At 40.2% G+C, this 15,143-nt stretch overlaps 1 protein-coding gene across 1 annotated transcript in view; it reads left to right on the top strand.

The window, feature by feature from the left end:
• LOC310770427 (uncharacterized protein) overlaps window positions 1-15,143 on the top strand; it is a 41,860-nt gene that overhangs the window by 4,334 nt on the left and 22,383 nt on the right. The window contains exons 5-10 of the mRNA XM_083631192.1: window positions 1,426-1,511; window positions 3,037-3,136; window positions 4,695-4,738; window positions 5,796-5,873; window positions 7,523-7,719; window positions 14,625-14,689. Coding sequence (XP_083487318.1) covers window positions 1,426-1,511; window positions 3,037-3,136; window positions 4,695-4,738; window positions 5,796-5,873; window positions 7,523-7,719; window positions 14,625-14,689 — 570 coding nt within the window. The remainder of the gene's footprint in view (window positions 1-1,425; window positions 1,512-3,036; window positions 3,137-4,694; window positions 4,739-5,795; window positions 5,874-7,522; window positions 7,720-14,624; window positions 14,690-15,143) is intronic.

Here is a 15,143-nt window from a genome sequence, read left to right as displayed (position 1 = left end):
TTCTTCAGAGGCTTATACCAAGAACAAACTTGGTTGGTTTCTAAGGTGCTACTGGACAATTTTTTTATATATTTCAACTGCGTCAGACCAACACGGCTACCAACCTGAATCTGTAATATTTTAGCTGCAGTTAATTCATTTTCATCTTTGTATTCTTGTTATAAAAAAGCACGCCTAGACATTCTGTTGTTGCGCCCATAACCTAGGTTTAAGGAGCCATTTAGCTCCTAGTTTTCATATCTCAGTTTCTAACACTGCTCCCCACACCCCATTTTCTGGCATCCCTGTTGAGATGAACAAAAGTTATTGGTAGCCTGTTGACTACTACCTCACTTCAGCAGTTATTATGATACAAATTTTGTATGGGCTATGCTAGCATGTCATAATTTTACTATTTGATAAAGTGATGGCTGCTATTTATGAAAAAAATTCCTTGGGCTAATATTGGTAAACTGCATAACAATGTGAATATTCAAAACAATAGCGCATATTCATTAAAATCATGGGAATCTTGCCCTTACAGTGGTACCTCGGGTTACATACGCTTCAGGTTACATACGCTTCAGGTTACAGAATCCACTAACCAAAAATATTACCTTAGGTTAAGAACTTTGCTTCAGGATGAGAACAGAAATCGTGCTCTGGCGGCGCGGCGGCAGCAGGAGGCCCCATTAGCTAAAGTGGTGCTTCAGGTTAAGAACAGTTTCAGGTTAAGTACAGACCTCCAGAACGAATTAAGTTCTTAATCCGAGGTACCACTGTAGTTCTGTTTTAATAAACACTGTACTCATTGTACTGTACACTGTACACAACCCTAAGCAAACATATATATTTGTTTAATATTTGTTAATTATTTCCTATCAGATATTTTTGGATAAGGATAAGAGAACCTTACACAATGATGTGATCTGTTAGCACTTAATTGCAAGCAAGATCAAGTGAAAATAATGGGGCTTGCTTTCAGCCATAGGTTCCTGGTATAAAAGCAGTGGGTGGCGTTCAGATGTCAGAATTCTAGTCTTCTAAATGTGCTTGAGTGCTTCCCCTCCCCCAGGCTCTGCAGTGCTGGTTTGTAGAGATTGTTCAAACCATTGTTTGTTAATTTGGTCATCATGGCAAATTATTGTTTGAGAAAATCAGGAAGTCTTTAATTAAGTTTTGAAAGAAAACGAGGAGAGGGGAAGCTCTTGACCCTGTTATTTGTTTCCAATTCCCCAAATCATTTAGCCACAATTTCTTGGATTAAATGTTGAACACTCTTCTGAAAACAAACCTATTTAGTATCCCCTAACTTAATTTACCTCTTGCAATTGATAAATTTTATCTAGCATTATAACAGAAACATTACTTATTTTTCCGACCTAGAAATTAGAATTGTAATGTAAATATTTTCATATCACATACATAAGTTTGGGTATTTTACAGTTAAACAGCATCAAAGAATATGCCTCAAAAGAGGAGAATGGGAAGCCATTTCCAGAAAACATTCACAGCATGAATGTATATCTTGGGTAAGATCTTTAAGAAATTCATCTTGTTAAAAAAAAATATTATACGGGGAGCTGCTTTTTAGAGCACGCCAGTAGCAGTAGCAGTCTGTGGGTTGGGGACAGCATTGATCACCACCTACCTTCTGAACACCTGAGTATCACTGCTGGTTCCTGAGAAGGGGAGGGGTGAGGCATGGTATGAGTACAGCAGCACAAGTGTTGAATTGGCTCTGCCACCATGCCTTGTTCTCCACACCTTGCCCCTCCCACCACTAGTGTCAATTTGCAGGGACAGGAAGTGTGATGCCTTAGCTCAGGCATAGGCAAACTCTGCCCTCCAGATGTTTTGGGACTACAACTCCCATCATCCCTGATCACTGGTCCTGTTAGCTAGGGATGATGGGCATTGTAGTCCCTAAACATTTGGAGGGCTGAGTTTGCCTATCCCTGCCTTAGCTGAAGAGTTAAGGCTTCTTTCTATAGTACAGTCGTACCTTCGATCCCGAACGCCTTGTGAATCAAATGTTTTGGCTCCTGAAAGTCGCAACCCGGAAGTGAGTATCCTTTATTATATACAGTCGTACCTTGGGTCCCAAACGCCTTGTGAGTTGGACGTTTTGGCTCCTGAACGCTGAGTGTTCCGGTTTGCAAATGTTCTTTGGAACCCGAATGTCCAACATGGCCTCCGATTGGCTGCAGGAGCTTCCTGCAGCCAATCAGAAACCACGCCTTGATTTCCGAACATTTTGGAAGTCGAACAGACTTCTGGAACGGATTCCGTTCGACTTCTGAGGTACCAGAAAGTAGTTTGAGAAAGGCATTTCAGATATGTGCATACTGTTGCACAACATAGCCAATGGGAAGGAAGTTATATGCCTGATCTTGGGGTTTCCTGGGAATGAAGGGGATTCGCCCCACCTTTATCTCATCCCTGGAATGCTTCATCACCTGGCCTGATGTTAGCTACTAAAGATAGTGGAAACATTGCCTGTGACAGATCTATTCCTGGAGAGTTTTCTGCAGGTATAGCAGAGGATTCTGCGGTAGAAATAGCCACCCTGCTGGTGGAGCTCCTCTCCTCTCCATTTTCAACTTGTAGATCGAGGGGTTAGGATTGCGTTCTTAAGGTTCAAAGTTAGCAGTATTTTATCAACCCAGCCAAACCTATCCTAACCTTTTAAGGCATTTTTCTATCATTTTATTTTTTTACAGACGGGAATCTGAACCTGAGAGGTGGTGGCTTGTGTAAGGCTGCCTACTGAGTGTGTGTCTGGGGCATTATAAACTCTGGGGCACAAGATCCCTCGTTCATCATGTTGTTGCTTTCTGCCCAGTAATATTTTGTTGTGTGTAATATTGAGAATATAATCAATGATTCTGGCTGCAAGATCTTTTCTCTCACGAGCTCAATTGAATTGAGGGGTTGTTCATTCATGAACTGTGTGCTGGATTTAATTTTAAATCTTGTAAGATCGAATGTTCAATTATTTTGAAAGGTGAATGAGTAAATCTAGTGTTTTAATGATCAATACTTCTGTTTCTTCAGTGCAAGGCCAATAAGCAGAGCTCTTGACTTAGGAGCAGACATTGTGGTGACAGGAAGATGTGTTGACAGTAGCCTTGTATTGGGACCACTAATTCATTCCGTAAGTGTGAATAAATGCTTCTGAAACAGTTTCTTCCTCTAGGAGTCATCTGTATGAATATTGAACAGGTTTCCAGTTTTTGTTATTTTAATTACAGGCCCTTGAAGTAAAGTGCAAATGTATTTTCATTAGTTTTGTTTATTTCTGAACCATCCAACTTGATGAAATATGCTTATTTACAAAGTAGTTAGACAGTGATCAAGAGATCAAGAACTAACTTAGCTTTGCAACCCCCTCCCTGTCTTTTTCAAACTTTTTTTTTATAACTGGATGAAATCTGTATATTTCTCTCTAAAACCTAGGTTGGGGGTTCTAGTAGTTCGTTGTAGTTCTAAAAGAAATATAGAGACAAGCAAATCCTCATATTAGCAAGCCAATCTAGTTACTTTTTAGGAAAAAAATGTCATCCATGTTAATGAACTTCCTCTGATAAATCTATCATTATTTAACCACCTTTCTCTCATTTGTAGTTTTTACAGAACAAAAATATTTACAACATGAAAATGATTTCGCTTGCCACAAGGTGGCACAAAAGGTCAACTTTAAACATGTATTTTTTTCCCATGGGTTAGCAATTTTTACCTAAATGTCTTGTTAGGCTAAAACAAATTCCTGCAAGTATGTAGCTGAGCTGATGCACAGCATCTTTAACATAATCGGTGTATAAAAAGTCAGAGACGTCAGTTTTTGATTTTGTTTGTAAATCATGTCCTTTGCATCGAAAGCCGTGACTCCAGAGGTTTTGCTATTCATGCTGCAGATCCTTATCTATACAAGTTTGATATTTACCAAATGAATTTTGAAAGCCGGCTACATTGTGTCCTGGTTTGCAGATATTGTGAATACTCCTCTTTATATCTGTAAAATGTTCTTCCATTGTTTATTGATGTCTATTTAATTTTCAGGGCACAATTCAGTTCACTACAGGCTCTTTCCCTTGCCATGCATCCATGCAAGTTATCTGCCCCAAGAGGAAGGATAGAATGTGTACCTAGGCATCATGTAGTCCTCACCCAATGGCCTTCTTTTCCTGATAGCGTATTTGTTTGTGCATACAGGCAGTGGGGAAATCGGGGTCAACCTACCTCTAGGGTAGGTTGTGATTAACTGTTCTTTGCATTTTAATATTCAGTGCACCACTTAAATGTACTTCACTTAACACTTTAAATGGGACGCGGGTGGCGCTGTGGTCTAAACCACAGAGCCTAGGGCTTGCCGATCAGAAGGTCGGCAGTTCGAATCCCCGCGACGGGGTGAGCTCCCATTGTTCAGTCCCAGCTCCTGCCAACCTAGCAGTTTGAAAGCATGTCAAGGTGCAAGTAGATAAATAGGTACCGCTCTGGCGGGAAGGTAAACGGTGTTTCCATGCACTGCTCTGGTTCACCAGAAGTGGCTTAGTCATGCTGGCCACATGACCCGGAAGCTGTCTGCGGAGAAACGCCGGCTCCCTCAGCCTATGGAGTGAGGTGAGCGCGCAACCCCAGAGTTGTCCATGACTGGACTTAACGGTTGGGGTCCCTTTACCTTTAACACTTTAAACCTTTTATTTCTTTTATAGTTTGGCTGGAAGAGAGATGAGTTTGGCCTTTTAGCATCTGGAAGGTAAACGATTTGACTTTAAAAAATGATAAATGCTGTTAAAATGTAATGCTGTATGAACATCAATTATGTTCTGCATAATTCTAATGGAAACATTACTTTGAAAAACATGAGTGCAATGTTTGCTTTCACATTTAATTATATCATTTGATATAATTAAATATATTTGATATATTTAAATATATCAAATTATTTTGAGTTCCAACATAGAAGTGTCATAGTTTCAGGCAGCATATCTGGAATCAATGAAGTTGATGCAGGCTTCTGCATAGAAATCCCCTGCTAAATTGCAAATTATGTACAAACAAAGTGTGTTGCATTCATAGATTTTGGTGCTGGGTCTGCTGTATTTGTGGTTCTTGACAGTGGAGTAGGAACTCTGGATTATAGTGGATAGACTGTAACATTTGCGAGCTTCCACAATGCTAAATTTATCTTAGGATTCTGTGTGTGTCAGACTAGATTTTGCTTTCCTCTTTCATTCTTTTCCTATTGAGGGAGAAAGGGAAGAGGGGGCGGGGTTGAAGGACTGTCACCCATCCAAAAAGGCAATTGATGCAATTAGGCCTATTAGTAATTAGCATCAACTATGTCTTCAGAGCTATATGAATACTGATGTCACTAAGATTCACTGATTTCATTTGGACTTACTAGGAAAATGGCCTTAGGTCAATGTCTCTGAAGTTAATGAACCAGAATTATAAATTAGTTGCTGATATTCCATAGTCGATTTAAGCAGGAGGACTAATTACATAGTAGTAATGTGTTCTCTGACTATCAAACAGATGGAAGAGGCCAAAGAAGCACTCTGTTCCAAGATACGCTAAAGATTATAGAAACTGCCAGTGGATCCATTAAGTTTTGAAACTTTTATCTATTATGTGGGATCCCTTAAGGTCAATTTGACCATTATAGATGCATCTAACCATGCATCATATGAACAGGATATTTTTAGGTTAGCTTTCTTTGCCTTCTGAAAGATTAAAGTTGAATCTGAATGACTGTAAACTAAGGTTTCTGCCATTGAACTAAAATGTATATTACAACTCTCGGTTTTCAGTCTTGCAGGCCATCTGATTGAATGTGGTGCTCAATGTACAGGCGGAATATTTACTGATTGGCATAAGGTACCAGACTGGTATGTTGATTCTATTTTGATAGTTTGATTTGATTTATGTGGTGAAAATGAAACAGGGACAGCTTATGGGGATTTATCGCTTTTCTTTATGCTTATTTTGTCAGTTTTCTCTCTCAAACTTTTTAAGACAATATGTATCAATATTAGGACAATGTGTATCAGTACTGTATATGTGGGCATTCTAAATTATTTTATCAAATTTATTTCCTAAAATTTATATACAGCTTGCGTGTAAAAACAAAAACCCAAACCCTCAAAATATATGAATCCCATTTTAGAAATTGCTATGCCCCTTTGCTTTTCTCTGTGTTTGTGGAGGCCTAGCCAGGCCAGACTTAAACATTTGAATGCAATTTTACCTTAATTTCAACAGTTTTAATTATACTGTGCATTCTTTGCCTCACTGTAACCTAGTTAGCTCCAACCTACCACAGATTCTTTAGAACCATTGAATACAGAGTGTTCTGTTCTCCACACTGCCATCCCTTTTTTTAGCTTTCCTTCTTTTTTCTTTCTTTTCATAGACATCTTCATTGGTTTTTCAATTAGTTTACATCCATCCTTTTCATAGACGTCAATATTCACAATAAACAATTGGAAAAAATGAACATTCCAATGTTTAACATGTATGCATAAACTAAAGAGAAAATAAATATTATGTTACTTATCTACTTATTTTGTTGTTACTTTGTTTGCACCGGACTTCCTTCCACCTCTTACTTGGGTCCATGGAATTCTGTTATATGCCTTTCCAATTGTATCTAATATTCTATTTACCATCTTTCCAACTGTTTCTACTAGTTATCTTTACAAGAGTCATTCTAGCCCAGTCAAAAAATTTTAATCACCGCAGTAATCTCCAAGATATTTTTTAAATTTACTATAATTGTTGTCGAAATTTTGGTACTCTTGGTCTCTTAACTACCATGTCAGCTTGTCCATCTCTGCGTATTCCATCAACTTCACTTACCAGTTTTCTTCATTTGAATTTGGTCTCCTTTCCAGTTTTGTGCTAACAATACTCTCGCTGCTGTGGTGCCGTACATGAACAACTTTTTCAGCTCTTTGGGGATCTCATCCCCAATGATTCCTAAAAAGAAAGCTTGTGGTTTTTTGGGAAATGATAATTTAAACATCTTTTTTAACTCATTGTAAATTATATCCCAGAATTATCCCATTTTCTTACATCTCCACCATGCATAATATATTGTTCCTACTGCTTTATTACACTTCCAACACAGATTTGAGTTATTTTTATACATCATTGCCAATTTATTGGGTATTAAATACCAGCGGTAAAAAAATCCTCATATAATTTTCTTTAAGAGTGTAGCATGCCGTGAATTTGAGATTTTTCCCATGCTGAAAGTTGGATGTCATGACCTATATCCATAGACCATTTTACCATGACTGACTTTACCTCCTCTTCCTTTACCGACCAATCTAGCAGAATTTTGTACATTTTTGAAAGTGTTTTCTCCTCATTATAGATCACTGTGTGTGTGTTCTATACCCTTTAAAGCTCTTGGTATATGTTTTGGAAGTAGATATATTTTTGTCCTCCCTAACTATTCCCATGTATTGCTTGTTATTTGGATGCTTATATATTTTCCAAATCAATAAAGTATTCAATGTTTTCAACCCTTTAGGCATAACATCGGTTTTCCCATAGTAGAATGTTCTTCTGATGGAAGTTTTATTGTATCCAAACCACCTAACACAGGAGGCCTCTTGTCTTTTGGCACGGTGGCGGAACAGTTGGTATATGAAATTGGTAATCCTAAGGAATATCTCCTGCCAGATGTCACATGTGACTTCTCTCAAGTTTCCCTTGCTGAAATCCCAGGTTAGTGTCTGCAGAGGGTGTGTACAGACATGCATAAACACAGAATTATGAGTTGAAGAAACAGGTAGAGAGGATAAGGAATCATAGCAAGAAGAGTGTGACCCAGGGGTAGTTAACCTTTTTATGCCTACTGCCCACTAATGCATCTTTCTTGATGGTAAAATTTCCTTACCGCCCACCAGTGCTCAATGGAAGGAGAATTCAGCTTGTGCTGTTGTACCCCCTACCGCCCACCTAGAATCCTGAAACACCCATTAGTGGGCAGTAGTGACCAGGTTGACAACCCCTGGTGTGACCAAAGATGGATCTGTGTGCCATAAAGCCGAGGAACCAAGAAGTGCCAGGGGGAGCTGATCCCTATCAAAGACCAGAGTTAAACTTGTATGTGGCTACTTGCACATGGCTATGTGGAGAAATGTACCACCTTCCTAGGTTCTAAATTCCAGGCTCATGGACATCTAAATTAATCTAATTTAAGTACAGGGCTGGTAGCAGGGGAGTACATTTGCACTGGGCCATGGGCCCTAGACTTAGTTTTCAATTTTAAGTGAGTCAATTGAATATTTTGTATAGAAAGTTAGAAAGCAAACTGTGGAGGTACAGTACTGTAAGGCTTCAGCACTGGGCAAGCAGCACCTTTGCTACGGAATTTAATCACTTTTGATAAGTAACCAAAGGAAGGAATGCTGACCACTCCCACTGAGGAAAGGGGCATTCTCAGAGTGGTAGATAAAACAAGAAAACTCCTTGTTGCTGTTAGCCTGTGCTGGACAGAGGATGTTACTGGGGTTTATTTGTTTAAGCACTTTCTTCCATGTCCGTATTATTTGTTTCCTCCAAGTGTGCTGCCTTTAAAGAGTAAAACAAAATTGGCTGGCTTTGGTAGGTTTTACTCAAACTTAGTTCCTTCAAAATAAATGAGACTTCCTTCCTACTTAGAAAGATGGTACTGTTGCAACCCCTGTGCCCGTACTCCAAGTCCCCCTTCCAGCCACTACTGGTCTGCTTCTTATCACTATGCTGTTATTTCTTCATAACACAGCAACTATAAGGAAAAATATGAACTACCTTACTGCTGTAGCAAGTTAGAAGTCCTTTAGGCTGTATTTTTAGCTCAAGGGTATTTGTTTTTCAAGGTTGACAAAATGTTTTGTGTGTATGTGTTGTGAAAGTGCACGTTTGTTGCTCATTGCTGTATATTTGTATTGCGTTTCCTCCCAGGAGCTCAAGGCTGTGTACGTTGTCTTCCCATATCCCCTTTTATCTGTACAACAGCCCTGTGGGGTAGGCTAGGATGAAAGTTGGCAGTTCAGACACCAAAGCTACAAAACTTCACATACTTGGCATATTTTTCGCTTGTTGTTTATTAGGGTTGGCAAACCTTTTGGGTAGTGGTGGTGATATTTTGCTATAAATATCAGGACTATAAAGTGTTGCAGGTAAAGCAAGGGAATGACATTAACTTTTTGTATCTTCCTTTTCCACTCAAGATACTTCTTCTTCTTCTTCTTCTTCTTCTTCTTCTTCTTCTTCTTCTTCTTCTTCTTCTTCTTCTTCTAGGCCTACCCTATACCTGTAACAGTAATTCATTTAAAAACTAATTTAAATAATGAATGTTATATTGTTGTAACCTGCCTGTGACCTTACGGTGTAGAGTAGGTTAGAAATCGAATAAATAATAATAGCAACAGCCTTGTGAGATAGGCTAGACTAAGTTAATATACATATCCAAGCAGCATTTCTTGCCCACAGATTGCTAGTGAAAGGTTGGAGAGATGTAGGTGCTGCAACTCACATACAGGAAATCCTGTTGGCATCCTTGGTTAAGAGGTCAAGGATTTGTGACTGTGGAGAATAGGAAAATAGATCATTAATTTTGTATCCTCATTCATTTTTGCTCTTTGTTTTAGACTACAGTAAGATCCATGCAGGTGGCACTGTAGTCTAAACCACTGAGCCTCTTGGGCTTGCCGATCAGAAGGTCGGCGGTTTGAATCCCTGCGACTGAGTGAGCTCCCATTGCTCGGTCTCAGTTCCTGCCAACCTAGCAGTTCGAAAGCACGTCAAAGTGCAAGTTCTGCTCCAGCAGGAAGGTAAATGGCGTTTCCGTGCGCTGCTCTGGTTTCGTCAGAAGCGGCTTAGTCATGCTGGCCACATGACCCAGAAAAACTGCGGACAAACGTCAGCTCCCTCGGCCAGTAAAGCGAGATGAGCGCCGCAACCCCAGAGTTGTTTGTGACTGGACTTAACTGTCAGGGGTCCTTTACCTTTACCTTTAAGATCCATGAACTCAATAGGGCTTACTGCCAAACAAGTAAAAATGTATAGCGTCATGCCGTTAGTGTTAAGGAATTTTTAATGAAAATATACAATGAAAATACAAATGCCATATTAATCCAGAAAGATTGTGCACACACATATATTTGATAAACAAAAAAACCCCAGAACAGATACATGAAGCTTCAGAAACATCGGAATCAAAAAAGCAATAGCTGTAAGCTTAAAGGAACCCTTTTTAAAAATAATTAAAAATACACCTAACCTTCAAATGAACTTTTAGTTTGTAAATGGCCCAACATGACACATTTGAACTCCAAATGAACTTTCACATGAACTTTCAGTTATTCTAGTAGAAATATAACAGATGGGAAATAGGCAGATTTCTCAAATATCTTTAGATATAATTGTTTTGACACGTACACCAGAAAAAGGACTCCAGGCCTATCTACTTTAATTGTTTACTTTACTAAATATTTTGTATGGCAGGATTAGATAAACTAGTTGGTTGAACTAGAGATGCTCTTTTTATTATTTCAGTGGGGAATATGAAGGGTTTTAAAAAACATAATTGGTGTAAGAGCTCTGCTAATTTTGTGATTTTAAAATGTATTTTTCTTATTATAAAAATTCTAACAGAACTCATGAGCTATAATGAATCAAGCTGCAGGAAGTTATGTTTGTTTAGATTTAAAAACATTGAGGAGTAAAGCCATTTCAAAAGTAATGATAAATTGCATTGTCCTGGTACCATTTGGCTTACGATGTTCTTTTAGTGATGGGTTATTTATGAAGAAAAATATTTAATATTATTGCATAGATCTGTTCCTTCATGTACTAATCACTTGCTCAGTGGATAAGAGTGTGTGTGGTCTGATAACGCCAAGGTTACAGGTTCAATCTCCATACGGGACAGCTGCATATTCCTATATTGCAGGGGGTTGGACTGGGCAACCTTTGGGGTCCCTTCCAACTCGACAATTCTATGATTCTATGAATTAGTTTGAAGTCCTGCACCACTGAAATCAACAGAGTAGTCTGCCATTTAGCTCTGCTGAAATGGAGGAGAAAACCATGAACTCCTCTGTGTACAAGTCAAGCCTATCGACTTTGGTGATTCTCCAGCTGAAGCCTCTTTTAAGAAAAGACGGACTTGGCCTCAGTTAAGACAAAATGGTCTTGGCTCTAGTTATTTCAGAGCGAAAGTATTCCAGTGCTTTCTGTGTGGAGCTGCCTTCACAAACAGCTTGGAAACTTCATCCGTAGGACTGAAAATGGCATTCAGAACTTAAGTCTGATAACTGGGACTTATTATTCCAGTTACTTGGGCTACCTGTGTGTTTCCAGGTTCAATTTAGCATGCTCATCTTTAATTTCCTAAATTGCTCAAGGCCTAGTTGCTTCGGGGGACTGTCTACTCCCATATCATCCTACCCAGGCTTTAAAACCGTCGTGTGTGCCAACAATCGTTGATATACTTGCAAGCATCAAGGGCTGACATGTCCGACATGGAAACCCAGAGTCAGTTAGATACATGACTAGGTGGGCCAACCATTCAGTCAGATAAGATTTCTTTGCTGAGCTGTTTCCAAAGACATTGTTTATACTCATTATTACTAAGGAGTGCATCATACATTCTAGACTGCGGTTGAACATAACACTAAGCCGTGGCTTGTTTTCAGCACAGTGTGTTCCACAAACTGTAAATCATTTCACAGGCAGGCAAACAAACTATGGCTTGTTTCTCCAGAGCTTGTTTTGTTTTAGCTGTGGAATAATTTGCAGAGTTATTGTCGTAACTATCATCTCTCTGGAGAGCCAGTGTGGTGTAGTGGTTAAGAGCGGTGGACCCATAATCTGGTGAACCGGGTTCGATTCCCCGCTCCTCCACATGCAGCTGCTGGGTGACCTTGGGCTAGTCACACTTCTCTGAAGTCTCTCAGCCCCACTCACCTCACAGAGTGTTTGTTGTGGGGGAGGAAGGGAAAGGAGAATGTTAGCCGCTTTGAGACTCCTTCGGGTAGTGATAAAGCGGGGTATCAAATCCAAACTCTTCTTCTTCTTCTTCTCTCTTTATCAGTGTAGACCTCCCTGGTTAGTACCTGGGGTAGCTCAGTTTGTAGAGCATGAAAATCTTCATCTTGGGGTTGTGGGTTTGAGCCCCAAGTTGGGCAAAAAGATTCCTGAATTGCAGGGGGTTAGACTAGATGATCATTGGCATCAATTCAAATTCTACAATTATGTGATTTTGTGAAGGGGAACTGGAGCAAATAAAATGGGAGGATCATGTACTAGAACACCAGTGGTGATTCTGTTGAAGCAGATTTTAGGGTAGCAATATCTACACTGTGGCATACATTTGTTCTTATCGTTTATTTAGGTTTTATATAATTTTATTCAGATTTGTTTAGATTTTCTTAATTTTGATCTGTGTTAAAATAGAGGGTCTTTTAAAAAAGGGGGGACTGCTGTGATTTGTCCTGGAGGTTCAGAACTTTTCATTTTATATTGTATATAGTTTTATTTAGGTCTGCGTCTATTTATTTATGTTAATGCATGTGACTTTTATACAAATATGGAATTACGTTTGCTAAACGCTTGCTTTGTGATGGTCTGATGGCTAGATATAAATAAACCAATCTGATATACTGTGATGGCGACAACAGGGTTTAAATCGGGGTGGGGGACCTGTTGTACCATTCCAGGTGTTGCTGGACTCCCCGGTCACATCATCCCTGACCCCATTGGCCCTGCTGGCTGTGACTGTTAGGAGCTGGAGTCTAACAACATCTGGAGGAGCACAGGTTTCCCACCGCTGGTTAAAATTCCTCCTCAGCACCTGGAAACAGTTGTCCAGAAGAATTGTCCTGAGTACACAATGTCAGCATGATCCTGGCTGATCCTATTTGCAGGCTGAGCCATCTTGGGGTAGCTGTGATAATATAACGATTGTGATGGGATGGTGAGCTGCTTGTGCGTAAAATCCCGATCCCTCAGAGTTTGGCTAAGTTCCCAAACCTCTGTCTGTGATGGAGCTCCTTAAGCATGGCTCCATCAATCGCTCGTTGAATCGGACAGTGGGCGTTTACGGAACTTCTTCCAGCATAAAAGCTCCTTAACGGAAACGCGTCTTCTGGACTTTCGGCGTGACAGTTTCCGCCGAGGAGTGGGTGTCCCTACGGGAGGTCCTGAAACCTCCCCACTGTTCTCGCTTGAAGTGTCTCTGAGCCCTCCCTCCGACTCACTTTCCCTTGGAACTCCACTTCTCCCCCTGCTGGTCCCCTCCTCCGCTGAGTGGTCTCTCTCACCCTCCATGAGCCCTTTCACCTCCTTCGTCTCAGATGACAGTTCCCTGACAACGATTAACCATTTTATGGGCAAAAAATGCCTGTCTTTTACTAGATAGTGAGCTAATTTAAATTAAATGGCTGTAGCTGGCTTGCCTGCTCCTACCTCCAAGCCCCTCAGAAATGCTCTGTTGAAGGTTGGAAGATGCTGCTGAATTGGGTAGACTGTTGTCCAGGGCAAGCGGGGATCCCTGATGATTGGGCACGAACATATTATTCAAACTGAAGCTCTACTAGTGCAAGGTACCTACACTCTCACAGCCTAATTCATTCAGCAGGGTCTGCTGCCTTGAGGTTGTATCCAACAATACTGCTCAGCTGACAATAGGGTCTCTCCCTCAGAATGGAGAGGGAAGCCATTTCCAGCAATTCCCTTTCCCCACTGCTACCTTTCCCTCTCCAAGGTCTGCTTCAGAGCATTTGGGGGCAACCATCAGAGCAGCTGGACCATAAAGAAGGCTGATCGCTGAAGAATTGATGCTTTTGAATTATGGTACTGGAGGAGACTCTTGAGAGTCCCATGGACTGCAAGAAGATCAAACCTCTCCATTCGGCAAGAAGATCAAACCTCTCTATTCTGAAGGAAATCAGCCCTGAGTGCTCACTGGAAAGACAGATTGTGAAGCTGACGCTCCAGTACTTTGGCCACCTCATGAGAAGAGAAGACTCCCTGGAAAAGACCCTGGTGTTGGGAAAGATGGAGGGCACAAGGAGAAGGGGACAACAGAGGACGAGATGGTTGGACAGTGTTCTCGAAGCTACCAGCATGAGTTTGACCAAACTGCGGGAGGCAGTGGAAGACAGGAGTGCCTGGCGTGCTCTGGTCCATGGGGTCACGAAGAGTCGGATATGACTAAACAACAATCAGAGCAGATTTGGAGGTGGCACAGGGGACTGGAAAACACGAGAATTTATTTCCTGTTCTGTTGCCAGAAATCTTTCTGCCACCTGGGTGACACCACTGAATGCAGCCTGGACACAACAGCTGTCCCCACCCCACCCCAGCAACAGATGTTCAGGGGAATTCCACTTCTGAACTGCACAGTTCCATTTATCTGTTGCAGCTAAAATCCACTGAAATACTTTTCTGCCACGCTCTGGTCTAATTTCATTTTGGAGCCATTGCTTTTACATGTATCCAGGGAAACATATATTGACAGTTCTGATTTTGTCTTCATTTAATAGTGTTGTTGTCAGTCCTATACACTTTGGAGTGCAGTAGCTCATAAATGCTTATTAATAATGGTTTGTAATTCCAATCTTTTCAATATCCTTTTTCAGGTATTGAAGGTGGTGCAGTGAAAGTTCAGGGAGCAAAAGGATTGCCTCCATCAACATTTTACAAGGTTCTAATTATTGTTTCAATAATGATAACGGTAGTATAAGCCTGAAGAAAAGATAGTATTACCATGGTGTGAAACATATGTTTTCCAATGTCTAATGAAAAGAATATAGACACTTTGCAAACATCATTGAACTGAAGTGATGAGTCTTTCAAGAAATTCTTGGCAAGTCTGTTTTGCATAGCATTTATTTATTTTCACTTTATGTATTTTGTTTTAGAAGGTTTTGCAGTCCTTTCTGTGGTAAACAGTCTGAAATTAAACCATCCAAACTGTTTGAACAGGCTGTGCAGAAAAAGGAGTCTGAAAGACCATACAAACTGAAATTTTGTTTTAAAACTTTTGGATAATGCAGATGCAAATTTGTGTAGTGTTCAGTGCATTGAATCCGGGGATTTGAAGAGGGTGATTTGTCTGCTGGCATCTCACATAACCATTTCTAGGCTGAGATTTGAAT

The sequence above is a fragment of the Podarcis filfolensis genome (assembly GCF_964270895.1).
Source record: "Podarcis filfolensis genome assembly, chromosome: 9".
NCBI classification, from domain to species: Eukaryota; Metazoa; Chordata; class Lepidosauria; order Squamata; family Lacertidae; genus Podarcis; species Podarcis filfolensis.
This window is presented reverse-complemented; position numbering and strand designations above follow the sequence as displayed.